Source organism: Mucor mucedo, assembly GCF_025094135.1.
Source record: "Mucor mucedo strain NRRL 3635 chromosome Unknown EV154scaffold_56, whole genome shotgun sequence".
Classification (NCBI taxonomy): Eukaryota; Fungi; Mucoromycota; class Mucoromycetes; order Mucorales; family Mucoraceae; genus Mucor; species Mucor mucedo.
Window position 1 is genome coordinate 107,774 of NW_026252340.1, and position 26,639 is coordinate 134,412.

The following is a 26,639-nucleotide window of genomic DNA, read 5'->3' on the forward strand; positions in this document are numbered from 1 at the left end:
ATTTTACATACAAGATTAAAGAACGCAATGCTGAGAGTTACTAAGAAAGACCTAATGATAGAGCTCTGCGACCATACTTTGTTCCAACAAAAAATAAAGCTGTCAAGTCCTGAGAAAAAGAGGGCTGAACATGTGCACATCTAGTCCCCAGTTTGACAAAATTGATAATTAAAAACTTATGAGGGTATACGTTGATGATGCTTGCTTATCTAATGCGCAGTTGTTTCATGCTTATGTAAAAACGCGTAACATGTGATAAATTATGCAATTCATTACATCACAAAGACACTATAATCTATAAAATATGATTGTTACTACAAAAAAAGAAAATACTCAAATACAGTTTTATACTGCTCGGTGTAAGAGTACTAGAATAGTAGCATAGTGGCGTTAATGCGTGAAATAGAATATGTTTCTATAAAGAACCACACTTAAATCAAGCAGCTACTGAACCAAGTTCCGACTTGCTTGAGGTATTTGCATGTGTTTCTATTTTAAGTATAGGCCCAAACATCATGAAAATTCAAATAAGCAATTAAATCATCCTGACATAAGCTCTTGTTTATCAGCCTACAAATAGATCTCGTTCACACACTTTTTTTTTCTTTCCTTTTTCTTTCCTTTTTCTTTTCTCTTAACATATCTTTTTTATTTGAATGAAAGTAATTGCCATCATAAAAAGATTATTACTTCTTTTTTTAAAGGATGAAAAAAGGCATATTCCAACTCTTGCGATATTACGGCGACGGCTAGTCTTTGCTATAGAATGACGTGCTCCTAGGTCGCGTTCTTGAGTATTGGAGCTCATTGGATAGATATACTGTTAATAGCAGGGGTAACACTGTGAATGGGCGTGATCATACTGGCTTTCTGGTCTTGGCCAGGTTTTCTTTGGAGCCTCAATCTTGCAGGCTAACGGAGTCTGTGATTGGACTGTAAATGGCTGTGATAGCACTGTAAACAGGTATAATAATAGCATTAGTCTACACTTTTTGTAGCATCCACGTTCTAAAAAAAATGCATTTTCTTAACAGAAACACCCCAATCAAGAAGAACCCCAAAGTCATAACGACTTTAGGGTTAATTTATTCAAGAGCGGATATGCGGTTTTAAAAAACCAGCCATCCGACTCTCATCGAATACAAGTCACTTAAGCCGATTTTGGGACCTGGGCTTAGCCAGAAAATGTCAAGTGTCTACGGAGAAAGTTGAAGAAGCACGTATAAAGTTGAAGATTACGGCCACACAAGGAGCTCTCTAGATTCAGACATGGCTTGTATAACCAAATTGACATACGCTCCAGCGGAAATAATGGATTTCTTGGTGTGAGCAACTTGTTCTTTAACATAAGTCTCGGCGTAATTAACCAGAAATATCGTTAGTCTTCTTCATTTGAAGAGGATTATATATTTCGTATTTTTGGTTTTGTTGTCACTGTTACTGTTGTTGTCGCTGTTGTTGCTGTCGTTTTTTTTTTTTTTTTTACGAAAAAAACTATTGTCCTCGGTTTAGCTTACGTACAGGCGAAAACAAAGTTTTAGGCATCTTATCATCATCAGGCAAGTCGACTTCCTTGTAGTGGCCCGGAGTGTCTGTTGCTTGTTTGCGGTGGTATGCGGGCTCAATGATACATTTTAGCCTCAGCTGGTGTTTTTTGAAGGCATACAACAAATCCAGGGTATCTTTGGAATCCTGTAAGCAGGCCAGAGAGGAAGATAGGACAAGATCACCTAAATGATACGCGATGTGCGCACCAAGTACCGATTTGATCCCAAACATGTACCGTTGGTGATTCCCCCAAAATTTATGATATACTTGAGATTTTGGGGAATACTTTGTCAAATCTGCCCTTAGTCGCAAACTCTGACGCTCGGAAATGACATGGCATCGAAAAATGGCGTCGATTCTTAACGTCATTTTTAGAAATGCTGATATCGTGCTACATAAGTAAGTGTCACAAAGCATATCATGCGAATCAGACTAACAATATTATTATGTAGTGGCGAAACCTCATGCCAGGCTACGAAACATTCCCGAAACATCAACAGCAGGCTTTGTGAGGATGCGGATAATAAAAAGCCTCTGATGGGAAGAAAAATTGACCTTTTGCTCAATTCAGTCTCGGTCGATATCTCCTCTTCCGAATGGAAAAAGGCGAACGTATCGGCTGCAACAGGAGAACAACAGCAAGCAAAAAACTGTCGGACCAACAGTGCCATCTTGCATCAGCTATTGGATTTGCCTATTAAAACTATAAACTTGCAGGAAACATTTGTTGTGGGCATGGATTGGATAGGTATGTGCTATGACAAAACTTAATTATCCCCAATATTAACTCGTAATGATGTAGGAGGATGTGGGTACATGTTTGGTATTAAATCAGTAGATGGTGCGCATGTCACCTATCATTTAGGCGATCTTGCCCTCCCTTCCTCTCTCGCCTGCTTACAGGATTTCGACTTAGAGGCGTTCAGCCATTATCCAGCAGATGGTAGCTTCGCGGCATTGGCCTTTCAACCAGCCGCAAATACCAATTATCTGAATGAAGGGTCCCTCTCGTATTAACTTCAATTACTGTTACGATTTGCATAATCACTGCGTAGATGGACTACATAAGATCGAACTACAAGAATTTTAGTATTGGGAATTACTATAAACATGTAAAAGCAGAGTTCAGAGAAACCTCCGAGGAGGCCTTTAGGTCAATAATCTGTAAGATATGCAATTTTGAACTTGGCAAGAAATCAAGATCCTTGATAGAGTTTGCTTATAGTATACGTGACTCAAAGTTTGAGGTACATACTTTGTTAAATAGTAGTTTTCTCTATCACAGCGTTTTAAATGTATCTGTTTTATTAGGTCCTGAAATCACAAGAAGCAGAATCATATTGGAACGACGTGCTATCGGCTCGCACAATAAATAAACGTATGCATGCTCACTTGTTGAGCGAGGATTCTGTGGCTGAGGCCATTCATAACCATGAGGCTAAGAAAAATAAGACACTGGAGGTATATTGTTGTCATTTGTATACACTTTTAGTAGCATCCAAGTTCTAAAAAAAATGCCTTTTCTTAACAGAAGCACCCGAATCAAGAAGAGTCTCAAAGAACTAATGATAACTTCAGGATTAACTTATTCAAGAGCGGATATGCAGTTTTAAAAAACCAGCCATCCACCTCTCATCTCCAAGCCGTGGACGACGCCATAGCCACTCATCAGCCAGTAGTATTCTCAGCCTCGTCCATTCCATTTATTATAAATACTCTTTATTTTTCCTCTTCTTAAATCTTTAGTTAACTTTAACATCAATAAACCCTGACAAGAATTCTAATTGATCCTATTGTTTTTTATACCTCTTTTTGCTACACAAGGTATCTTTGAGCTGAAAACGATGCTACTGTGTTTTGAATTGTACCATATGCGTACTAATAAAGCCTCGTGCTTAAAAATCTTGACTTGTGAGATGGGCCTTGTAGCGGAAATGCTGCTTGGCTGTACTTGCGAATGATAATGCTTATACGTCAAAATGATAAATCGCACAGAAGCGAAAGCAACATTTATTCACAAAAAAAAACATTTTGCCATACGTCACTCTCAGATTAAAATCTTCGACAAGATATTTACTTTCTTGCATATAAAAAAAAACTTTCTTGCCTTTTATTCTTTTGGGTGTTAAACATCATTCAATAAGCTGCTACAAAGTTTATTAGAAGGTTCTTAACGTACTGGAATGAGAGGATGCTTTTTTTGTCACTTACAAGTAGCACTACTTTTTGCGAGGACTGAATAGATATTAAATTCCGTAATTTTGATAGTTTCAACCCGATTTCGCAGTCGAGCAAAATAAAGGTGAGCAATATGTAACAATGTTCTTATTGCATGATCTAAATACTTTTCGATACCAATAAAACTAGGCCTTTAATATTTCACCACTTATTTCTTCCTTGAAAGTTTGCTTGCGCCTGTTCTAGACGTTAGTCTTAGCTTTGGCTAGTAGGGATACGGTATGTATCATATAAAGATGAGGTGATACTCGTCTTTGTCATTTACAAGCGACAGTGCTCTATACCAGGCTTAGTTGGGATTTATTTCCTGCGACTCTCATTGCATGAGCTGCAAGCAGAATCTTTATTGGAAACGCGATATCTGATTTAGGCAACTGCCATCTTACAAATGCAACCTGAACGAAATTCTGGAGAACAAGTCTACAACCCACATTGCGCAACATATGGTATTGATTGGTTCACAACAAGGCTCCAATCAAGTCATTCCTCCATCTAATTCTATCAAAGGTTCACCTCAGTCCTAACTGTCGTATTTGGGTACGATTCACTTAAGAATAACTAAGCAAATATTTTAAATAAATAAACTATGAAATTAAAACAACCTTTGATGTTGCATATCAGCATACGCTTGTATACTGCTATACAACTTCTCCTACTTCGAGTACATACTTTTATATTAAAGATTGCATGATTGGTCTAAATACGATATACGAATGACAGTTGGATACAGAATGCTATAAATCACTGAGTTAGGATATCACCGATCGAGAAGAGAATCTTCTCAGATCAAATCAAGAATTATAAGAAAGAGAAACTTAATATTAATAGTTCTCTCAATGGATTAGCTACCCAGAGAGAGAATAGAACAGCTGTTAATATAAATGGTTCATTTACTTATATATTGGTATAATTATACTGCTGATAAAGAGTATAAAGAAATAGTGTATGAATTAATGGATACCTATCTTCTACAACCAACTATACAAATATCAATATGACATTTTATATTTGGGATCGTATTTTATTCATTACAAAGATAATGAATAAATAATCAACTATTATTAGTTCTATTGCCAATTACACTTGACAAACAAGTATGCATCTTTTACAGTAACCGTTGCATGATCTGATAAATAAGTGTCTCGTAATACTAAAGATTTATTAAAATACTCATTCTCCCGATCCACTGATATGGGACAACGTTAACTGGAAACAATTCTAACGAGTAGTATTCATTTAACCCAAGGCGGGAAACAAAGTATAGATCTATTCCAAAACCAGAAAGGTTGACTCATCATTGAAACTCAGGAGAGTTGCGCAATATAAAAAGGATCGATTATTTCATAGCAGCAGAGTTCTTTTAGTCGATCTTTACCTCCAATAAAGATATACTTTTATCTCATTACTTTTCTATTGTAACTATTTTGTCAAATACCACAGCTTCTTCGGCTCAGACACAAAAAAATTGTATTGATAACACTGAACTTTGGGGTCATCTTGTGATTTCTCAACCGTTCTATCTAGTTTTATAGTTCTGGCGTCTCCTGTACCCTATTCCTTGGAATACCTTACTTGTTTTGTAAATTTGTTGTTTACCTCTCTTCGATTTGCTCCCTTGTCCTGTTCTTAATTTCTTTTAAAATAGTAAATAGTCCCGTTTATTCTCTAAGCCTTATAGTATATACATGCAAAAGTAACTTCGATCATCATAAAGCTTATATAAAAGTCTTTAAAAGTGGAATGCATGTTATTTAGCATTAACATGGAGGCATGCCCGTTTTTATATATGATACGTTTAAAACATTTTGAATAACATCCAAACAACACAATGAGTACATACCAGTATATACAATGGAGTTGATGATGAGAGATGTCGAGCTAAAAAAACATTGAACTTTATATCTAATACCATCCCGATATCAAATCAGTGAGGGTCATTGAAAGATATTCCATATCAATATATGTTAAATAAGATAGCCGTTTTTTTTTTTAAAAAAAAACAAATGTTTCCAATCTCAAAGACTCATTCTTTTGGGTTGCTAATAACAGTTGTTTCAGTAGGTTAAGCTACAGAAGACAGCTATACCAGGCTGTCTTCCATTTTAAAGGGGGACAATACAGTTCTTAAAGTATGTCCCTTTCGACTGAAGTGATTTTGTTAAGCACTGTTGTCACAAAGGGTGATATTAAACACGAAAAAAAAACTGATAGAAAGGAAGACAGTTTTCAAAAAGATAAAACAAACACCATATTCCTGTTGACATTTTAAATGGTTACAAACATGAGAAAAAAAAGTAAGATGAAAGCCCATACGTAGAAAACAAGCAAACCAAATTTAAAACCCCTCGCACAACTTTTGGGGACATGTTACACCAAGTTTGTTTGCATAAATGGCTCCCACTGTGGTAAAGTGCAACATGATGAGGAAAAATCAATCAATGTTCAAGTATAAAAAAAAATGTCACATGAATGGAATATTTTATCAGACATGTTTATGTCACATTTTTTTTTTTTTTATTTGACAGTGCATAGATAATAAAAAAAAAAGATTTTTATTTTTCACCTTACCTTACTTGCTCTTTCTTTCTTTTTTTTTTTCTTTTTTCTGTTATATTTCTCCCTTTTTCTTTCTTTATCCCTCTTTCTTGTGTAAATATGTCTTCTTTTGTCTCTAGTTTACTTTCAAAGTCGGTTAATACGATGGTGGGTCCTGACGAATTGACATTCGACATGCCTCATGGGGTAAACTACACAACTACGGCAAAAGTGGATCGAAAGGGGATATCGGCCGGGATCCAATTAGTGGGACTGGCTGTTGAAGAATTCGAGATTGGAAACGATGCAGTGGGTTTGGATATCTATCTTTCCGGTCTCGATAAAATCATCATGTCCTTACCAAGTAATTTTTTTTTTTCATAACAACACTGATAGAATACCTTTTAAATAACGCCTTTTTGTACCTACTAGATTTGAGGGATTTACAGACAAAGCAAATCCTTCAAGAAAAATTTCTCAGGTAAATAACTATGACAAAAAAATGTGTCTTCTTTTTCTAAAAGCGAATGTCAGTATTCAAGAGAGACTGGGTATAAAACAATATACAGGCTTTACAAAACTGAAATCAAACGAAGACAGATTGTCACCGACAACCTGGCTTTTCTCTTCTCTAACAAACACCGATACATCCTCTCCTGACAGTACAGCAGCATCAACAGGTGATTCTTTTGTCAAATTTCAACAATTAGGCAGTACTTTGACAGATGTGATCGTTCAATGCGTTGTCTTATATAAGCAATCTCCACTCCCAGGTAAAAAAATAAAAATAAAAAACGTCCTTGCGTAACTTTAAGGGGGAACTGTAATTAATCAATTCATTAAATAGGCTTGTTGTATTTCCTACTCTCCTACTTTGTGAATTTGGTTTTCTGGATTGATCAGCAGTTTCACGTGGTAGACAAGGTTCAGTTATGCAGTATTGGATGTATCAAGCTTTTATTGGCGGTGGATGAACGATACCATTTACATGAATATGCTTCCGAGACGGTGTGCACATTGATACGCCTCTACTTGAAAGCCGTTGTAGCCTATAAAGAAACGCCTTCATCCAATCATACCAGCAGCATCTAAATAAACAATAACTTTTTTTATTATTATTATTATTATATGATGTGTTATCTAAGGGATTCGACTTTTGACCATGGAAAATCGATCAACATTGTCTAAAGTGTATTTTACAGGTGTTGCGCCCAAGATATTATCATCGGGGTTATTTAAATAATCTCGCACAGATTGTGCATACTCTGTCTCATCTTTACTCATCTCCTTCATTTCCTTGTCCTTTTTTAAATCGTCCCTTTCTCGTTCTTCCATGCTACAGAATCGTCGGTAGGCGAAGCCCAGTAAATTAATACCCACCAACACTTTCAACGCCAATAAGCTTTTTTTTTTTAAAAAAAAGGAAATAAGTATTTCATATCATGACCCAAAATAAAATATAAAATAGCTTACATGAGGGCGAGAATGGCAACGACTAAAGTCCATGTGATAAACCCAAATAATTTATCAAGTCCGTGTTCTAACCATCCCTGTTTCACCATGGAAACCACGACGAGCTGAATACGTACTGGCAATAATTGATGAATGCCACCCCCATAATCCATCAGATATTTGGTGATCACTGAGGTGAAAGAGCTTGTTGTTGCAGCGTCTGGTGTATTATGTGACATGAACATCATGGGTAAAATTTGTTGCATCATACGAACATACTAGTATGGTGTTGTTGTTATATATAATAATAAAAGAAAGGGAGGACCTCAGTTTTAACTTACTAGGCAGGCCAAGGGAAGGACGGGAAAGCCAATTCGACGCGAGACAACGGGAGATTGATCTACAAAGGCATGATTTCGACCACTCATACGACCGGGACTTCCAATGACAAGATCTTTACAGAGGACGTCAATGTATTTACCGTAGATAGAAGGACGGATTTGGTTGAATTTGGTGATGAATGCATGCTTAAGCCAATCGACCATGAGTTCTGAAACGATGACCATGACGACGGGTGTCATGAGGGTATTTAAAGAAGTGGAAGCAGGCAATTTAAACAACGGTACAAATGTGGATGGTAAGATAGAGGAAGGACCTGATTCAGATAATTCAATGACGTTTCGTAAAGTAATGATAAATAAGAAAGCACATTGTTGAAAGCGTTCGACGATATCACTGCATGTCAATTGAAATAGATTTTCCTTCTCAAACTTTTTAAATACCGACTGCTTGATTTCCACAAATTGATTGGAGATGAGGAGTGAAAGTAAAGCGTTTGAATAAAAGTTGATGGCGACGTTTAAGGTGATCATTTGAAAGAACAATACAGAGGTATGCACAACTACGGAGAAATTAAGGTTTGTTTAATAAAGGGTCATAAATAAATAAATTAGTTTCTTACTCATGTAGCCTGTGGCTAAACAAAACAAGGTGATTGGCTTTAATTGCCGTTTTGCATAACCCTTCCCTCCTTCTTCGGAATTGCCTAAAGTGGATTTCGAAAATAATGCGTCTAAAATATCGACACCGACAGAACAGCATAATTTATCACATATTTCCAATACGTTGAACACCACATACAATTTTAACACGGCTTGACCACGGATCGAATGGTAAATACGCGATGGATCCAGAGACCACATGACGATACAGGTGATGATGATCATAAATCCCTTGAGTAAATCACATTTCTGCGAAGGTCTCAGACGTACGCACCTATAATTCTTGACAATGTCAATATGTATGTGCTATACAACTCCATTCATTTTACCTCCGTCTTTGACCAAACATCAGTTGAATATGCCCAAAGATATAAATTACATAGTGGTAGAATGCTAAACAGAAGCGTAAAGGTAGAATCGAAAACGTGTATAGGAACGAATCCAAGCATACGAAAAAGCCAAATGCCATCAACTAGAATACAATCAGTTCATTGTCTCTTTCTTTTTTTTTACAGTAAAAAGCGTTACCTTTTCAATGGCTGCAGGTACGGCGAGGAAATTGGTGACACGTTCTCTTTTTAGCTCTTGGGCACTATCGAAATCGGCTACGGTTAATTCGTCCTTGAGATAATCCAGAAAGGATATCTGCCGTAAAGTTTCTATCACCACTGGGGGAGGAGCTGTAGTGTGTAAGCCTTCCATTTCGTTGCATGGGACGACATGATCGTCCCATACATCATTGGTAATTTCTTGTGAGAGAGGGGATCGGTTACTGCTACTGCTGCTATGAGTGCGTGGTCTCTTCTTTTTCTTTTTTTTGTTGGTAGATGGAGGTGAAAGAGGCTCGAAATGGTTGTTTTGTTGTAGCGATGGCGTGGTTGGCACTGACGATGCCTTTTTTTTCTCTTGATGAACGGTGCGTTTACGTAGTTTAGGGGTTTCCACCCACCCACTGTTCATTGGAAATCTATTCTCCATTTTTTAAGAAAAAGTGTGAAAGAAAAAGAAGAGAATAAAAATTCCACAGGTTTACAAGCAGAGAAAAATAAAAATAAAAGAGAAGGTCGGATCTATATTATCGGGTGTCACCTTGTAACTTAATCATCATTCTTTTCCAGTGACAAAAAAAAAGCCATGTTTGTAAAAATGCGTGCTTAATATAAAAAAGAAAAAAAAGTAAACATATAAGGCGTGTGCATCAACAATGCGAATTTTTTATTTATTTGTTATTTTTAACGCAATTACACTCCCAAAGAGAATTGGTACGATTCAAGAACTGAGAATCATCTTCATCCTACACTTACACTGAAATTGCTATTTTTTTTTTAATCTCCCTCAAAAACATAAAGACTTTATTCTGAATAATGATAACTAAACTACAAGTGCTTCTCCTAGTTGCCAACCATAAAAAAAAACGTTGGTTCAACAGGTCAGACCACGAGAGGGCGGAAGCACATCCTGACCCAAACACGAAGGTAAATCTTACAGTGACTAGTGAACTTGATATCAATTAACCCCGATGCTGCCTGCCCACATTACACAACACGAGAATCACCAGGACCATTTCCCCATACATCATGTCGAGGATAATGCTCTTTTACCCTAGTCTCCAAGTCGTAGTAGCCGCACCTGGACGAAGATTGGCTTTAGGGCGAATATTCCGTGAGGATAAGGTAATTGTCAAGAAGGATTTCCATCTTTATCTGCATATGCGGATCGCAATATTTCTGATGTGGACGTAAACAAACCAAGACAAAGCATTTACAAGATGCATTTGGGTACTAAACTTCTTACGTGTCATTAGATCCCGACCAAATGCAACAACCCATCCAATGGCCAAGAGCGTGTCGACTGACTTCAAACGGTTACGGCCATCTACAGTATCATCCGTTGAATTCTCGTCAAATCCTTATGCGATACACCGTACTTTTGTCAAGGTACAAAACCGAAATAATAAGCATCATTTGCTTGTACAACCAAACACCCAAAAGAAGCAAAAAAAAAATCATCCATCAGCCAATCGCATTATGACAATGCTGCTTATACTAGAGCAAAAGTGTTAAAGCAAGTGTAGACCGACGACATTCACTTATAAATTTATGGTGGGATAAAGAACATATGACTAGCATTACAAACGTAGAATACTATCGTCCGTCCCTCACCATTATGAGATTCACAGTCTATTACCTCAACCATTGCTGCTAAGAACTTTGAATCCAGTGATTTATCTCAAACTGTAGCAGATTCAACGACCAATGTTAAAATGTTACCATAGCATGTATATAAATAATATGCGATATTCTACAGCTACATCAATTGGATTTGTAAAATAAATAAGAGGCACATATGGCTGACGTTGAGTTACTATTTTATCTTTAAGGGTCTCCCAAAAATAAAGTACAATTCTATTGGTCTAAAAAGCTATAAGTGTATTTTTTTTTTCAAAAAAGTTTTCCTTTTATAAAAGATGTCAAACTTATTTTTAAAAGTGTACCAAGATGCCGATGATCAGATTCACGATGATGAGGATCCGTTCCCAGCTTACCTCGATGGGATCGATACGACGTTAGCACCTTTTTGTCCAACCTCGGCAGCACGAGTGTTGAAAGCCTTGCGGATGGCCAATGTTAATGAACACGATGTGCTTGTCGATTTAGGATCAGGAGACGGTCGGTTCATTACAGCCTCCGTCTCGGAATTCAATGCTGCTAGAGCAGTGGGTATTGAATCCGATGCAGATCTGGTCGAGCAATCACGGTTACTAGCACAACAAGTTCTCGGAAACGACAGTCGAGTGACGTTTATTCAAGGCGATTTACTGAATTTACCCACCTTGGTGCACGACACACAGTGGAGCGTGATTGTCTTATTTTTGTTACCAGACCACACTGAGAAATTCGCAGACTTACTCTTACACCATTACCGAAAGGGAGCTCGTATTGTCAGTTTGGTTTTCAATTTAAATGAAATACCAGAATTAGACTTGATAACGTCAGATGAACAAGATGGCATTTTTGTTTATGGAAATCACATGTCCGCCCTATCCAAATAAAGCCTTTTTATGGGCTATAAATATCATCATCCACACACTGCTACCCTAACCCTTACCCTTTCACTTCTCTCTCGTGCTGATCATCCCGAAAAAGGCTATTATTTTTTTCAGAAATAAATAAAAAAAGGATATAAAAGAAAAAAAAAACCCTATTGTTATTATTCACACACCCTCTCTCTCTCTTTCTCTCTTTCTCTTTTTTTTTCCCACTCTTTCCTTATACGCTCTTGATCATGACTCGCAGAAAATCAGTGCAACAACTCGTGAACCCACTGAGAAAGCTTACGTTTAATACACCTTCATTCCAACCTGATCTTGCATTTGTACCGGAACAAGATGTTGAAATAACAGCTCCTGTTGCCGAAAAGGAAGATGATTTTCTGACTTTATTCCCTAGAGAAGTGATTCTTCAAATCCTTTCCCTGTTATCTTTCCAAGACCTTATCAAAGTGCAATTGGTATGTTATTATGGTTATATGATGACTCTCCTATTAACAATTGATAAAAAAAGACGTGCCGGCGTTGGCGTAAATTGGCCCAAGATAATTCTATATGGAGAAACCGGCTATCCCAATTAAATTCGAGATTTACCGACATTTATGCACATGAACCCTCGAAATCGATTCAAGCCAATTTACTACCGTGGAAGACACGGTATTGTCAAGCCATTACCTTTGCTAATTGGCGCATGGGAACCGTTCAAAATTTGACAAAGATTGATGAGGAAGCTGGCTCTCATCGTATCTTGTCTGTCAAATTACGGCAGCATTTACTCGTTACCCTGACCGAAGTAAAACTTAATCTTATTATTTTACGAAATTTCCCAATTATTAAAAATATTAGTTTTTTGTTAGGATAATACCGTCAAACTTTATCAATATACTACCGATAAGGGATTTTGTTTTGAAGCCAAATGGTCATTTGGAGATCAACCAAACAATACAATTGAATGTATTGATGTTTTACCTGACATTCATATTTTAGTCGTAGCTCAAAGAGGCTCGTAAGTTTTTTTTTTTTAATTTATTTGTTAATCGATCATGGACTTATACTTTAATTCAACAGCAAATGCATGTTTTATGATATCCACAAAGGGTCCAAACACGAGCCTATTCAAGTATTAAAGGGCGGCAGTCACCCATGGTTCGTACCCGACTCTATCTCGGTCAACCAAGACTATTTTGCCGTCTCGGGTAGAAAACCATCGGCGGTATTTATTTGGAACTGGCGAAAAGGGGTCAGATTATCCAATAGGGTATTTGATAATCAGCCTCACCATGTCTCTTTATCGGGCAACCATCTCATCACCCTTAGTGTCGATGGAGTGCTTTCCATTTATGATATCTTTGATAGCCAATCTCAACCCACCATTACACATTATTTAAATCCATGCAGCCTGCCATGTATCGCATTGGATAATTCAAGTATTGTATTGGCACCTCATGCATCACGTCGTATTCATCATTATCAATGGTCCACTTTACCCGTCGAAAAGGAACCATTGGAGATAGAGGTACCCATTATTCCAGCACCTTCATCCTCTTTACCTGTCACCACAACGAAAAGAAGATTATCCACCAGTTTCATCCATATGCTTGGGTTTAACAAGACGGCCAATATACCCACACCTTCTTTATCAACCAGTAGTATTCCCAGCACCAAATTAATCAAGAAGACATCGCGCGAGTTTTATAAATCTGTACGACTTCGACGGCACTCCTCGTACAATGATTATGGGTATGCATGTCAAATGAAGACCGACCAATATATTAAACAACGTGAATGTAAAGAACAAGCGCCACTGCCTAATTTAGATGGACGACCCGAATTCATGCACTCGATTCGAACCACGCCATTGGGGCGTTGTGCCAAAGAGATTGTGAATGTGGCGGTGCATGGTGAACGTGTTGCAACCGTTAATCGTCAAGGCGATATTTCCTTGTATGCATTGAATGGCACAACCGCTGCAAGAGCCACCTTTTGCAATCAAGACACACAAGATTGGATGAGATCATTGAATGTGCGACCGGATGATGATTTATCGGATGGATACGACTTTATTAGATCGAGATTGGCGATAGGCGATATGGGAATTGTGTTTGGAGGCAATGGTACACTCTGGTGGCTTGACTTTGGCTGCAGACCACTACTGTAAAAAAATAAATAATAAAAAAAAAAAAAAAATTAAACATGATTAATTGAACAAAGGGAGGGGAGGGTATAGTCTTTTTCTTTTTTTTATTATAATAACTGATTTGCATTGAGTTTGGTTTCCATGAGTAAACGAATGGTATTTGCTAAAGAAGATTTTGCCCTGTTGGTAACATTCAATACATGCTTTCTAGCGAAATCCTCTGCTATTTGATGAGGATCTGAATTTTCATAAACCAAGATTTCCGTACTGATCCCCGGTGCAAGTGCCAAAGTCATTTGTAACAGGGCCTGGGGCTCCTCTAACCCCCGTGTACTCTCTGGTCCCGTCTGATTCTCCATCATACTTAACTTTCGCATCTCATCCGATACCATATCATGAGGTTGCGTAATCTTTACAGGTGTCTTGACAGGCATCGTCACAAAAGGTAAAGGTGTGAATTCATGTACATTTGGGTTGAAATTCGTTTTGACAGAAGATGATCCACCACTCGAGGTTGATACAGCAGAGGTGGAGATTGAAGTAGTAGGATTAAAACTGGGAACAGTCGGGTTAAATTCTATTCTTGTTGTCTTCACTGGTGATTTTAAAACAGGATCAAAAGATGGCACGTTGGGATTAAATACAGGTTCGCGTGGAATTGTTGGCACTGCTGCTACTGCTGCTGCTACTGCTGCCACTGGTGCTGCTGATACCGCTGCTGCTGCTGCTGGTGTAGGTGATGCGGGTACAGGATCTTTTTTGACTTCCCAGAAAGGTGTTTCGCATAATACTGGAATGGGCGAAGTGGGTCGAGCTGCACGAGCAGGTACAGGTGCAGCTTTACGAACAGGCATAGGAGCAATTTTACGAGAAGGAGGAGGTAAAGTCGCGTAAGCAGAAACAGGGGCAGGAGCGACAGGAAGAGGATGGACAACAGCAGGTGCAACGGTAACAGGTGTAGTCTTCTTTTCCCAAAAGGGTATTTCAGCTAAAGCAATTGTCCCCCAGGGCGAAGGAGGAGCATTCGCCATGGGTTGACGTGGTGGTGGAACATGAGGTGTGACTTTAGGAAAAGGTTTACTAAACCTGGTAGGAGGAAAAGGGGGTCTAGCACCAGTAGCACCACCAGCACCACCAGGCGTCTTCTTCTTCTTTTTACCACCGCGCGATTTGGATGAGCCAGGTAATTTTTTACCAGGAATAGGTTTATTTAGTCTTTGAGCCAAAATAAGGTCTTCGGACACGGGTTTGAAGTTACCACCACGACGATGAAGATTACCAGAACCCACGCCACCTGCTTTCACCTTAATATTGCTGTCAATCAGAGTATTCCAGGATGGGGGTTCTACTTCTTCTTTGACTGCATTATCACCCCATCCAGACAAGGAAATGGGTTCATACTCGTCGTCGTCATCGTCTTCTTCGTCAATGGTTTGATAGCTGTCGTCTGATGCATAAGCATCTTCGTTCGCTTGAGGAGTATGAAAGGAGAACGCACCATTAGAAGTGTTCATGTTGTGAGATTGGCTGGTATTAACACCCGTATTCCAGTCCATAGTATGTATGTATGTGTGTATCTGTCTTTATTATTATTATTTTCGGAAAAGAGTAAAGTGTAAGGGCTTTCTCAAACAAGTACAGATACACAAAAAAAAAAGTTCGTGACTGTGCACCCTGTTTGCGTGTTTTTTGATGTTTTATGACCCAAAAGGAATGACACCCTATCCTCAAATATAGCTTGTCTAAAAACATATATCTATACAAATATGTTTGTGCCTTTTGCAAAGGAAAGTTATCACCAAAAGATGTTGTCTAATGTCTTTGACTTTTTTGTCATCATGCTACAACAAATGATATGTAAAGAAAGTTTTCAGACATGTAATCTATCAAAATAGCTGATTTCACTCTTTAGCGCCACTCCGATTAATCTGTCCTCCCATCAAATGGGCGATCTGGCCCAATATTGACTATCATAATTTATCAGTTCATGCTTCCAGACGCCGCAAAAAAAAAATTGGCATGTTTGGGCTTACCTAACCGTGTGTGTTATGCCCAGATTACATTGTAAATGGAAGAGTGCTTTATTATGCATTGATTAATTTACTAGACATTTTTTTAGGGGGGGTAGAAGAACATACTTCTACCAAACGTAAGTCTATCCAAGTGTATTTAACATGTTATAAGTCTCTAATAAACGTTACACGCAGGTTAAAAACAGATCACATGGCTGACTATACGTCCACCTCCAAAGGGTATGTTTTCCATATTACAAATTGTGCTTCTCCAAACACTTAATTATGGGGGAGATACCATGCGCCAAGCATGCAAAAAAGCGAATTTTTGATTCAAGCTTGATTTGAGGCTACTCATCCGGAAGGAGTCTGAGCCTGTGTTCGCCTCAGGTTAAGCCTTTTGAGCTTTCTATATCACCAAGACAATAGATCCCTATATTTCTTGTTACCAACTAAACACTCATCGGGGTGCAAACATCATTTTGAGGGGAAGGTCAATTTAACGCGCTTCGAGCAAAGTTTTTTTCTTCATGGCCATTCTTTTACAAGCTTGTCTCTTTGAATGTCTTATGCATTTACGTATAATCTTGATCATGCATGTTCTACCATTAATAACATGAGTTAATGAGTTTTTTAAGTCCACGCATAACGCATGATGCTTATGAAAGAGGTAGAAGAACAGCGAATACTTAAAAGAGTGTCTACTGTTTTTGGAGACATAAGGCATGTTAATTGGAAGAAAATCACATGTGTAAACAGGCACATAGCATAAAAACAGTTACTGGGATTCAAAAACGTTAAAAAATGGCCAACAGCACTCTTTAAGCTATACATTTTATGCTGTAGATCGTACAAAGTGAATAATTAATGCAAATAAATGATTCAAGGCATCATGAAAATTAAAACGTAAAGTAAGCTAAGGTCTGCAACAATGGTTCGATTATATGTCTTAAGTACAGCATGTTTCACCTCCCTTTTTGTCATTTGTTATCTAGTGGAGACGCCGAATGACATTTCGTTTCTGTAGATAGAGACATACCATATGGCACCATTTCTTTTATGTTTTTAGTTGAGTTTTTATTGAAACATGATGTAGTCTTTACGTATTTCTTTTCAAGCCAGTAAAAAGTCGTTATAAGTTGCAATTCGGACGAACAATAGCCAAACATGTAGTAGCTATGTCTGAGAGACAATGACAGAAAACCCTTCCTAAAAAAGCGAATCAGGCACCCTGAAAGTGTACCTCTGTGACACGAGTTGGGCTCGGGTCAAGTTAAGGGAGTCTAAATACACCCTCTGGGCCGTCTCCCCATATTGCCACTATTTGTCAGATGATTTAGAAGTAGTTAGTCTTTCCCATATTTATCTTAGCAATATGTCGTAAGGTGCATACATTACTTTTATGACTTTTCCGTGATCATATATTAAATAGAGGAATTAATAAAAGGTAGGCCGAGCAAATGGTTCTGAGTATTGCTTCCTAGATATGATGATTCAAATCAGTGGGTCCAACCTGTTTTTAACTTGAATCGCAATAATGATAGAGTATGGCTAAATTCATTGAGGAAGCACTTATTGTTTCTTGTCGTATTGTTAAGCGCCTTATTCTACATACATATTAAAAAAGCTTAGAGATAAAGAGATCGACCTTCTTTAAGTATAAAAAAAAAAGTTTAAACTACAAAATAAAGAGCAGCCGACCCGTTATTTCGAAAAATGAGGGTTTTATGTAACGATGCAACTAAATGTGACACAATATAGGTTTGATGTCATTCGAAGTGACTTAATAAGATTATTTTGCATGATAAATAAATTAAAATTGAACACGATAGCTACCAAAAAAAGAAGGGTAATGCATCTTGGAGCTAAGGGCATCGGACTAATTAACGGCCTTTATTTTATTTGGTGTATAGTAGGATCACCGTATACATGATGATAGCAACATGTACTTATCAAAAAATAAATAAGAATTCTCTCCTATATATCTCTCAAAAATTGATATAAAAAGACATTTAGTTTTTTTTTATTCAGTTCACAGATATTCATTGTACTCTCTTTTTTTTTTCTTTGTTCTTTTTATTATTATTAAAATGGTTACATCTAATCCGGTCTATATCGATTATATTCCACTTACGCACCAACAAAAAATTCAAAATGAATTATACACATTTCCCAAGAAATTAAAGGGATACGTGCTAAGCTTATTTCCTATATTACAATGGATCCATCGATACAATTTGTCTGTAAGTAAATAAAGCTATTCCCCGATAAAAAGAAACAAGTTTTTTCTCAATTCTTCTTATGTAGTGGCTTGTTCAAGATGCAATTGCGGGGATTACAGTTGGCATGCTTATTGTACCTCAAGGTATAGCATATGCTAAAATAGCAAATCTGGACCCGCAGTATGGTTTATAGTAAGTGTTTTGGGTTCTTCTTTTATCTATAAATACATTGTCAATCTTACTGATATGCATGATTAGTACTTCGTTTGTTGGTGTAACGTTGTATTGTTTCTTTGGTACATCAAAAGATATTAGTATTGGACCCATAAGTAAGATCTTTTTTGTCTTCCTAATATGCACAAACAAATTCTGATTGAAATTATTTTTTAGCGGTTGTATCTCTACTAGTAGGACAAGCTATTTCTAAAGTGACTACTGAGCATCCAGAAATCTCGGGACCTGAAGTAGCTGTGTGTTTATCTCTATTTGCAGGTATTGTGACATTGTTGATTGGATTGATCCGAATTGGCATGCTTGTAGATTTTATCTCTGAACCTGCGATTGCTGGCTATATGACAGGATCGGCTATCACAATTTCGTTGGGACAATGGCCTAAAGTTTTTGGTTTAGCTGTCAATACACACAATGCGCCTTACTTGATTGTATATGAATTTTTCGAAAAGATCAAGGATACAAAGTTAGATGCAGCCTTTGGTCTTGTAGCGTTAGTTGCACTCTACGTAATCAAACTGGGTGGAGCCAAATTAGCAGACCGATGTCCGGTATTGAAGAAGCCACTTTTTTTCTTGGGCATTATGCGTAGTGGATTGATTGTGATCATTGGCACATTCATATCATATCTGATTAATGTCCACCACAAGTCAGCACCTCTCATTTCAATCATCGAAACCGTGCCGGCTGGGTTTGACGCCATGGGTGTACCGAGTTTAAGTATGACGGTTTTAAAAGAAGCAAGTGGTGTTTTACCCTCCATTATTTTAATTTTGATCTTGGAACACGTTTCTGTTGCAAAATCATTCGGTCGCATGAACAACTATTCCATTGATCCAAATCAGGAGATTTTAGCTATCGGTATGAGTAATATTGTTGGCTCTTTCTTTGGGTAAATATTTTTTTTTTCTATTTTTTTTTTTTTTTTTTTTTTGTATATCCTATTTCAATGCAAACAAACTAATATATATATACTTATATACTATTTATAAAGTGCATACCCATGTACAGGTGCATTTAGTAGGACTGCTGTCATGGCTAGATCTGGAGCCAAAACACCAATGGCAGGCGTATTCTCAGGAGCTGTAGTCTTATTGGCTCTCTATGTATTGACACCTGCATTTTTCTATATCCCAGAAGCTGTCTTAGGCTCAGTTGTGATTCATGCTGTAGTTGATTTGGTATCAGGACCCACCTTTTTAAAGGAACTCTGGCACGCCAGTATCTGCGAGTTCTTCATATTTGTGATTGCCGTTGTTATCACTTGCTTTATGGATGTTGAGACTGGAATTTATGTGTCAGTAGGTCTTTCACTATTGCTCATGTTATTAAAGTTAGCCCGACCTTCAGTTTCTAGTCTGGGAAGAGTCAGATTGGATGCCCATGCACCAGATGCACAAGATCGTCAGTGTGTTCCTTCCATTGCTTCTGTTACCTCTACCGCTAAGGACATGTACGAATCCGATAAACATGCAAGATATATTTATGTAGAAGAAAAGGACCCACTTTATACAAGACTCTTGGATCCTTTACCATCAGGTGTGGTTGTGATTCGACTCAGCCATTCAATCTTGTACCCTAATGCCAATTATATTGCGGAACGTATGATGGATATCGTCAAATCTCGCACTCGGTCTGGTCATGGAGAGATTGATACTGTCACTTCAGAAGATATAAAAGAAGAGACCGTGTGGAACCAACCGTCTGCAAATCAGGAGGATGTTGTACACCGTCATGCTTTAAAACCCTACTTGGAATGCATCGTCCTAGATTTTAGTGCTGTGGATAAACTCGATGCAACTGCACTCCATACCTTACATTCGATGCAACAAACACTGGATCGATATGCCGGTGGAAAGACGGTAGAGTGGCACTTTTGTCACATTATGAATACTCAAGTTCGACAGCTCTTGATACAATCTGGTTTCGGGTTAACCGAAAGAATAGCATCATCAGTCGAGATGAAAATCTCTCAACGAGAAGAAAGACCTAAATATGGTGGCGGTGGTGGTGCTTGTGCTGATCGATCTTTGCAAACGATTCATAGTTTAAGAGATCCCATGATGGCTTTAGTTGATGATGCTTATTATTCTAATGTGGATGCAGCAAAAAATCATCAATGTGAGAGTACTATTGGTCTTTTACCTGTGGATAGGTACACCGCTTTTCATTGGGATTTGGAGGCAGCGATATATTACATTTCTGAAAAACGACAGAATTCTTCGTTAGATTATCAGGATAACAATTTATCTTCAGTTACAGTTACAACTACCTATTAAATAAAATTAAATTTCGTAACTATCCGTATTTTTATAAAAAAAAAAAAAAAAAATCATCATGCATTAAATGTGCCAGACACAAAAAATAAATAGAAAAACGGTTAAATATTCGCTTTGTAATTACAGAATTAGAAGGCTAATTTTATTTTGATTCAGGGGAAGAAAAAAGGGGGGATAATTTATCGCAGAGAAGATAAGCTTTCTAGATCATACTCTTGCTGCTCAGTAGTAAGTGGTTGATAAGAGCCTCCTCCGTCGCTTCTTGTAAATAATTTGGAAACAAAGGTCGATATCTTGTATGAAAGATTGGTATATATAGTTTCTTCATCATTTTGGTCGCACATTGTTGGTTTGCGCCAAAACCATTTCAGCATTAGACTACTCACGACGACACTGGTTGAACTTGCAGCCATAGCCATACCAGCCATCATTGGATGCAAATGATAGCCAAATGGTAGAAATATTCCCATCGCCAATGGAATGCCAATAAAGTTATATACACAAGCCCAGATCAAGTTCATCTTGATTCTCTTGAATATACTCTTGGATAAACTCAGAGCTGTCACAACGTCACATAAATCATTTCGCATTAACACTACATCCGCTGCCTCGATTGCGATATCCGTTCCACTACATAGCGCAATACCTAAGTTGGATGCTACCAGCGCCGGAGAATCATTGATACCATCACCTACCATTGCCACCACAGTAGGACTCATACGATAACCCAATATACCAGATTTGGGCCTCATTTGTGATTGCATGGTTTTGACAATTTGTGTTTTACCGTTGGGAGATACACCAGCATGAATTTCGGTTATGCCGACTTGTGCAGCGATACATTTAGCCGTCAAAACATTGTCACCTGTCACCATCGCTGTATCAATTCCCATTTTTTTAAGTGTAGCAATCACCAATCTGGCCTCGGGCTTGATCACATCGGATATGGAAACAAAACCAGTAGGTACACCGTCAAGACTTACTAAAATACATGTACGACCTTGCGAGAATTGTCCTTCGATTGTCTTTATTTGTTCATCTACCAAATAAATACCATGGTATTCCTGTAACCAAACTTGATTACCAATGACGACATGATGATGCTTCTCTTGATTTGGTAGCGTTAAATCACATTCAATACCAAACCCGGTCTCGCTCTTAAAGTTGGTCACAGTGCCTAAATGATCCAGGGATGTATCTAAAGCTGTCTGTGTCAATTCTTTGGCTTTTAAAACAACAGCTCGACCCAAAAGATGTTCACTTTGTGATTCAGCAAGAGCAGCCATGATCAACATATGTCTTCTAGTTTCCTCTGTTTCATCCCACGCTTCGTATTTCACAACCTGTACTTTTCCTGTAGTTAAAGTACCCGTTTTGTCAAATACAACTTTGTTTACTTTCTGTCCATTTTCAAGTACAGCACCGCCTTTAAAGATTACTCCGTGTTCGGCAGCTAAACCAGTACCGACCATCACAGCGGTAGGAGTAGCTAAACCCAGGGCACAAGGACAAGCTACAATCACCACACTAATACACAATTTAAGGCAGACAAAGAACCAATCTCCGTTTCCTTCCTTTGATATTTCATGCTGTAAAAGAGAAGGCATTTGATCGACACCGAAGTAGGTTACGAGTAAAGACCAGATGATCAAGGTAGAAGCTCCCAGAATTAAAACAATGGGCACAAATATGCCAGCGACTTTATCGGTAAATCCTTGAATGGGCGCTTTGTTGACCTGAGCATCCTCTACCAATCTTACAATCTGACTTAGGGCAGTATCAGAACCAATTCTTGTAGCACGCATAATAAAAGTGCCCAATCCATTAACTGTACCACCAATGACAATATCATCTTTACGCTTATTTACAGCATCCACTTCACCTGTAATCATACTTTCGTCAATAGAGGTCTGGCCCGAAAATACCTGACCGTCGGTTGGGATTTTATCACCGGGGATGACTTTTAAATAATCGTTGATTTGAACAAGTTCTGATGGAATTTTTTTCTCGGATACCACCTTGTTACTTTTATCCAAAGTTACCATAGTGGCCGTAGAGGGGGTTAAGGACATTAACTTTGAAAGTGCAGAAGAAGATTGTCCTTTGGCCATATTTTCAAGATATCTTCCTAACATGATGAAGGTAATTAATGTTGCTGAAGTATCGAAAAACACCGAAGGTCTTGTATCAGAAGCTATCCAAACAGACCTGGCCATGGAAAGCAAGGAGAAGAAAAATGCGGATAATGTGGATAAGGCCACCAAGACGTCCATTGTGGGTGATCGGTGTTTGACAGATTGATATGCAGATTTCAAAAACCTTTTGCCGAAAATGAATTGTACAGGCACAGACAGGATGCACTGTATGACATCAAACAAAAACAGCCCAGGTATGATCATTGGAGTATTTAATAAATGCTGACCCCATTTGAATTCAGGTAATATCATTGCAATAACGAATACAGGAAATGCAAACAGTGAGCTATGGATAAACAAGCGCCGCCATTGCCTAATTTCTCGGACTTTGGATAAACTTTCTAGTTGAACGCTGCGTGATTTATCCGAGACTAATGCATTAAAACCAAGCGATTCAATCCGTTGTACTAACTCACGAGCCCCCACGATATTTGGGTTATGATCGATCACTCCAGACTCGGTCATCAGGTTTACAGAGATGGAGTTTACACCATTTAATTTCTTTATTTCCTTTTCGATTGCGTTTACACAACTTGCACATGTCATACCATAAATTTGTAATTGAAGTTTTCTGCCTAGGGTTACTTCTGCAATCAAGGAAGCTTCAAATCCCATGTCGTTAATCTCTTCGATCATTTGTCCGGGAGAAATCATGGTTGCATCATAAACAATGACAGCTGATTCTGCTAATAATGAAACTTGAACTGAGTCAATGCCTTTAACTGCGAGTAATCCATGTTCGATACTATTCACACAAGAGGCGCAGGTCATGCCACCAATTCTCAGCTGTACGGTATTTTTAGATACTTGCTCTTTTGAAGTAATGGGGTGAATAATCTCGGAATAATGAGTGACATCGAATCCACATTCCTGAATGGTTTCAAAAATTTGTTTCGGTGATATCAGTAAAGGCTGATATTCGATTGTTGCCTTGGCTAATTCTAAATCGACATGAATCGTATTTAATCCGTCTAATTGACGACAGGCGTTATTTATAGATTTCACACAGGATTGACAAGTCATTCCTTGAACGGATAATTCAAGCTTTACACTGGTAGGAACATCAAATCCACAATCTTCAATCGTGTTGATTAAATTTTCTAGTGTGTATATTTGTGAGTCAAATACAAATGTTGCCGTTTCATCCTTTAGACTGACTTCCACGCTGCTTGTCAAAGGTTCAAGAGCTCTTGTAATGGCTTTGACACAAGACATGCAGGTCATGCCTTGAACTGGAACTGTCTTTGTTGTCATGACGGCCAGGAATGGTTCAACTGTAACATCAAGCGAATTGGGTGCCATGGCGTTCCAAAATTTTAAAAAAAGTATATGATAGAAAAAGAGAAATGGAAAAAAGAGAAACCGAAGCAACCAGAAATATATCCACAAAAAAAAAGCCCTCTTTGTTGACCAGGAACGGAAACCTATTTATTTTATTTACCGAACCATTAAAAATAACCTTTGACCAGTTTTAAAGATCTTTACTGCTCTATTTCCTTTATCTTCCCGGGAAAGCGAGGAGGGGCATAATGTATTTCTATATACAAAATGCACATGGTGAACAAAGTCAACGCAAAAAGCAATGTTTTTTTTACTGTTGTTCAAATACAGCAAGCATTTTTATTCATGACGATTGGTTGACGTAACTCTTTCAAATAAAGCATTTTATATTTGTGTAACATCTGTAGGCGAAAGATGGCGCTATGTGTTTCAAGTCATGCAAAAGCATTGTGCAAGATGGACAAACGTCTGCTCTATATGACCGGCATACATTTTATTTAAGATCGTCTCTCCCATTAAAGTGAATTTACAATATGAGATTAGCGTAAGCATCTTAAGAAGCACGATTTTGAAAAAGTAGTAATGGCTCATATTTGGCTCAAGGGTTCAGAATCATCGATAAATTATTGGCACAATTCATGACTTTGCATATTTAGAAGCAATTGTGTACACTGACATAAAAAAACCTCGTTTATCAGAAACGGTACATATTACCTACTTGTGATACTTGAATGGAGTCCAATTATTATTATTTTTGCTTGATGATGAAACTTATTAGCGAAACTAATGATCTATACAAAGCGATTAAGAGGTCCTCCCAACTCCCGTTTTTATTTGGTTTCGAAATGCCATCTTAATATGCTTTACGGCTTGATTGATTAAGCTCGCACAAGTCCTTAGGATACAAATTACGTGCGGAAATGTTTTAACCCAACTGCTTGTAATTGGAAAGACAATGGTGTGCATAAAAAAAAGTTTTCGGTTTTAATAAATTATAAATATATGAATTGAAACTAGTTTACATCAGGATAAGATGATAAACTGCGGTATTGATATATGTTTTGGGATTTCATGTTTAAAGAAGAAAATTTTGTGCACTAGATTCAAATATACCACCTCAAATAGACATCCTTAGTAATGTGCGTTTTAATTTTCTATCAGCTGTTATTAATCCCGAGACATGGTGTAAAGGACCGCATAATAGAAGCAGATGTTTATTTAATATAAATCCTAAATGTATGTCAATAATCATCATTGATTATGCTGGTATGTAAGAGAATAAATATAATACGTGTGCCTCTTTATCTTAACTTGTTACACACACAACATCACACAACATACATTTTTAAAGTGATGGAAGTGCCACTTGTTCGTACTTTAGCAAGCGGGGTAAGTTCCCAATTTTATATGTAGTCCGATTCAGTCTGGTACATTTACCATTTTATCTTGTAATTTATTATAATTTTTTTTGTTACCATAAGCATACCCAAAAGGTATATACACGTCGAAACAACCAATGTTAATGTAATTCCCTCCTCTGTTTGACCTATTTACAAAGATAATATTTTGATTAGATGCTCCAAAGCAATACATTAAATTAGTTGCCAGGTACTATGTATGCGTGTGGTTTTGTTTTAGCTACCAAGCAGATCTAATTGAGAACCTATGGAACATCTCATGATCTATACGAAATAAGCTATTACGTTAATATTGGAAACAAAAAGCGTTGAATATGTGTTCTCCTATTAAAAAAGGTTTAAATAAGGTTCATCAAAAGATAGAAGAAACTTATAAAAATTAAATTGAGAATTAAAAAACACCTCCACACCCCTCGCGGTTGTATATTTCTTGAGCCCAAAAAAAAACATAACCTAAATGTAATTGTGACATATATATATATATAGCTGTCTTGAATTTTGTTCTATTGATTTATAAATGAAAGGATCTACTTGCATTGTTATACATTTAAAAAAAAATAACTCCTTGTATTCGTGCATAGTTCGGGTATTATTATATAAATTAATATCGTCATAAATCCGACTGCTCAAACAGAAAAAGTCGCTTTACAACTCTTTCAGACTTCTACTGAAAACCCATTTAGAACATAGCGCAACAATTACTAGCATGCGCTTAGTAATGTACTTCAGGCTTTGTGTCATAAAACAATCATTTCGATGCACTTCAGAATAAAGTCATCTAGTTTATATTACAGTAAAAAATCAAAGACGAAGGGCACCGGTGTTTTATTGCCTACATGCGAATGATTTTATGAAATATATTTATACATGCATATATACACATGAAAATAATTATTTTTGTGAGCCCAGAGTTCCCGGAGCATTTTGTGACACGAACAATCATGCCTTGTTGATCAAATGCGTTTAGTTCTCCGGTAATAATCTCCCATGATATGTGTAACAGGACATGGCAGTGCTAGATTCGCTAAAAAAAAAACACTT

At 37.5% G+C, this 26,639-nt stretch overlaps 9 protein-coding genes across 9 annotated transcripts; 6 read left to right on the forward strand and 3 right to left on the reverse strand.

The window, feature by feature from the left end:
- Positions 1–1,870: 1,870 nt before the first annotated feature.
- On the forward strand, positions 1,871–2,319 carry EV154DRAFT_422043 (uncharacterized protein; the record flags this gene model as incomplete). The annotated part of the gene is made up of 2 exons (XM_051596068.1): positions 1,871–1,947; positions 2,001–2,319. Coding segments are annotated over 2 exons (396 nt in total), but the record flags the coding sequence as incomplete, so codon positions are not given.
- Positions 2,320–2,575: 256 nt separating this feature from the next.
- Positions 2,576–3,324, forward strand: EV154DRAFT_511466 (uncharacterized protein). The gene is made up of 3 exons (XM_051601815.1): positions 2,576–2,795; positions 2,860–3,009; positions 3,080–3,324. The coding sequence occupies exons 1-3, from the start codon at positions 2,604–2,606 to the stop codon at positions 3,284–3,286; spliced, it is 549 nt and encodes a 182-aa protein (XP_051456812.1). The 5' UTR covers positions 2,576–2,603; the 3' UTR covers positions 3,287–3,324.
- Positions 3,325–6,361: 3,037 nt separating this feature from the next.
- Positions 6,362–7,445, forward strand: EV154DRAFT_511470 (uncharacterized protein). Its single transcript, XM_051601816.1, has 4 exons — positions 6,362–6,685; positions 6,754–6,802; positions 6,856–7,094; positions 7,169–7,445. The coding sequence occupies exons 1-4, from the start codon at positions 6,442–6,444 to the stop codon at positions 7,411–7,413; spliced, it is 777 nt and encodes a 258-aa protein (XP_051456813.1). The 5' UTR covers positions 6,362–6,441; the 3' UTR covers positions 7,414–7,445.
- EV154DRAFT_511471 (eukaryotic membrane protein family-domain-containing protein) lies at positions 7,415–9,959 on the reverse strand. The gene is made up of 6 exons (XM_051601817.1): positions 9,303–9,959; positions 9,104–9,246; positions 8,735–9,048; positions 8,115–8,674; positions 7,795–8,051; positions 7,415–7,723 (listed from the first exon to the last, which is right to left on the reverse strand). Exons 1-6 carry the CDS (start codon positions 9,750–9,752, stop codon positions 7,462–7,464), a joined length of 1,986 nt encoding a protein of 661 aa, XP_051456814.1. The 5' UTR covers positions 9,753–9,959; the 3' UTR covers positions 7,415–7,461.
- Positions 9,960–10,351: 392 nt separating this feature from the next.
- Positions 10,352–11,826, forward strand: EV154DRAFT_482242 (S-adenosyl-L-methionine-dependent methyltransferase; the record flags this gene model as incomplete). The annotated part of the gene is made up of 3 exons (XM_051598484.1): positions 10,352–10,512; positions 10,579–10,711; positions 11,242–11,826. 3 exons carry the CDS (start codon positions 10,352–10,354, stop codon positions 11,824–11,826), a joined length of 879 nt encoding a protein of 292 aa, XP_051456815.1.
- An 893-nt stretch (positions 11,827–12,719) lies between these two features.
- Positions 12,720–13,078, forward strand: EV154DRAFT_388120 (uncharacterized protein; the record flags this gene model as incomplete). Its single annotated transcript, XM_051595068.1, has 2 exons — positions 12,720–12,829; positions 12,892–13,078. Coding segments are annotated over 2 exons (297 nt in total), but the record flags the coding sequence as incomplete, so codon positions are not given.
- Positions 13,079–13,987: 909 nt separating this feature from the next.
- On the reverse strand, positions 13,988–15,561 carry EV154DRAFT_511478 (uncharacterized protein). Its single transcript, XM_051601818.1, has one exon. The coding sequence runs from the start codon at positions 15,514–15,516 to the stop codon at positions 14,068–14,070; it is 1,449 nt and encodes a 482-aa protein (XP_051456817.1). The 5' UTR covers positions 15,517–15,561; the 3' UTR covers positions 13,988–14,067.
- A 2,489-nt stretch (positions 15,562–18,050) lies between these two features.
- EV154DRAFT_465681 (sulfate transporter family-domain-containing protein) lies at positions 18,051–20,059 on the forward strand (the record flags this gene model as incomplete). The annotated part of the gene is made up of 6 exons (XM_051597701.1): positions 18,051–18,215; positions 18,280–18,386; positions 18,453–18,523; positions 18,585–19,317; positions 19,420–19,833; positions 19,903–20,059. Coding segments are annotated over exons 1-6 (1,635 nt in total), but the record flags the coding sequence as incomplete, so codon positions are not given.
- Positions 20,060–20,817: 758 nt separating this feature from the next.
- On the reverse strand, positions 20,818–24,582 carry EV154DRAFT_511482 (uncharacterized protein). Its single transcript, XM_051601819.1, has one exon. It carries the CDS (start codon positions 24,199–24,201, stop codon positions 20,884–20,886), a length of 3,318 nt encoding a protein of 1,105 aa, XP_051456819.1. The 5' UTR covers positions 24,202–24,582; the 3' UTR covers positions 20,818–20,883.
- Between the last annotated feature and the right edge of the window lie 2,057 nt (positions 24,583–26,639).

What these genes read in the sequence shown, in the direction of transcription:
- EV154DRAFT_511470 (XM_051601816.1), top strand. Translation starts at nt 6,442, where the DNA reads ATGTCTTCTTTTGTCTCTAGTTTACTTTCAAAGTCGGTTAATACGATG. An exon ending in CTTCAAGAAAAATTTCTCAG is followed by an intron (nt 6,803 to 6,855) that starts GTAAATAACTAT and finishes AGCGAATGTCAG; the next exon opens with TATTCAAGAGAGACTGGGTA. An exon ending in TAAGCAATCTCCACTCCCAG is followed by an intron (nt 7,095 to 7,168) that starts GTAAAAAAATAA and finishes TTCATTAAATAG; the next exon opens with GCTTGTTGTATTTCCTACTC.
- EV154DRAFT_511482 (XM_051601819.1), bottom strand. Translation starts at nt 24,201, where the DNA reads ATGGCACCCAATTCGCTTGATGTTACAGTTGAACCATTCCTGGCCGTC.
- EV154DRAFT_511471 (XM_051601817.1), bottom strand. Translation starts at nt 9,752, where the DNA reads ATGGAGAATAGATTTCCAATGAACAGTGGGTGGGTGGAAACCCCTAAA. An exon ending in TCCTTCCCTTGGCCTGCCTA is followed by an intron (nt 8,052 to 8,114) that starts GTAAGTTAAAAC and finishes ACACCATACTAG; the next exon opens with TATGTTCGTATGATGCAACA. An exon ending in GTTGCCATTCTCGCCCTCAT is followed by an intron (nt 7,724 to 7,794) that starts GTAAGCTATTTT and finishes AAAAAAAAAAAG; the next exon opens with CTTATTGGCGTTGAAAGTGT.
- EV154DRAFT_511466 (XM_051601815.1), top strand. Translation starts at nt 2,604, where the DNA reads ATGGACTACATAAGATCGAACTACAAGAATTTTAGTATTGGGAATTAC. An exon ending in TACGTGACTCAAAGTTTGAG is followed by an intron (nt 2,796 to 2,859) that starts GTACATACTTTG and finishes CTGTTTTATTAG; the next exon opens with GTCCTGAAATCACAAGAAGC. An exon ending in AGAAAAATAAGACACTGGAG is followed by an intron (nt 3,010 to 3,079) that starts GTATATTGTTGT and finishes TTTTCTTAACAG; the next exon opens with AAGCACCCGAATCAAGAAGA.
- EV154DRAFT_511478 (XM_051601818.1), bottom strand. Translation starts at nt 15,516, where the DNA reads ATGGACTGGAATACGGGTGTTAATACCAGCCAATCTCACAACATGAAC.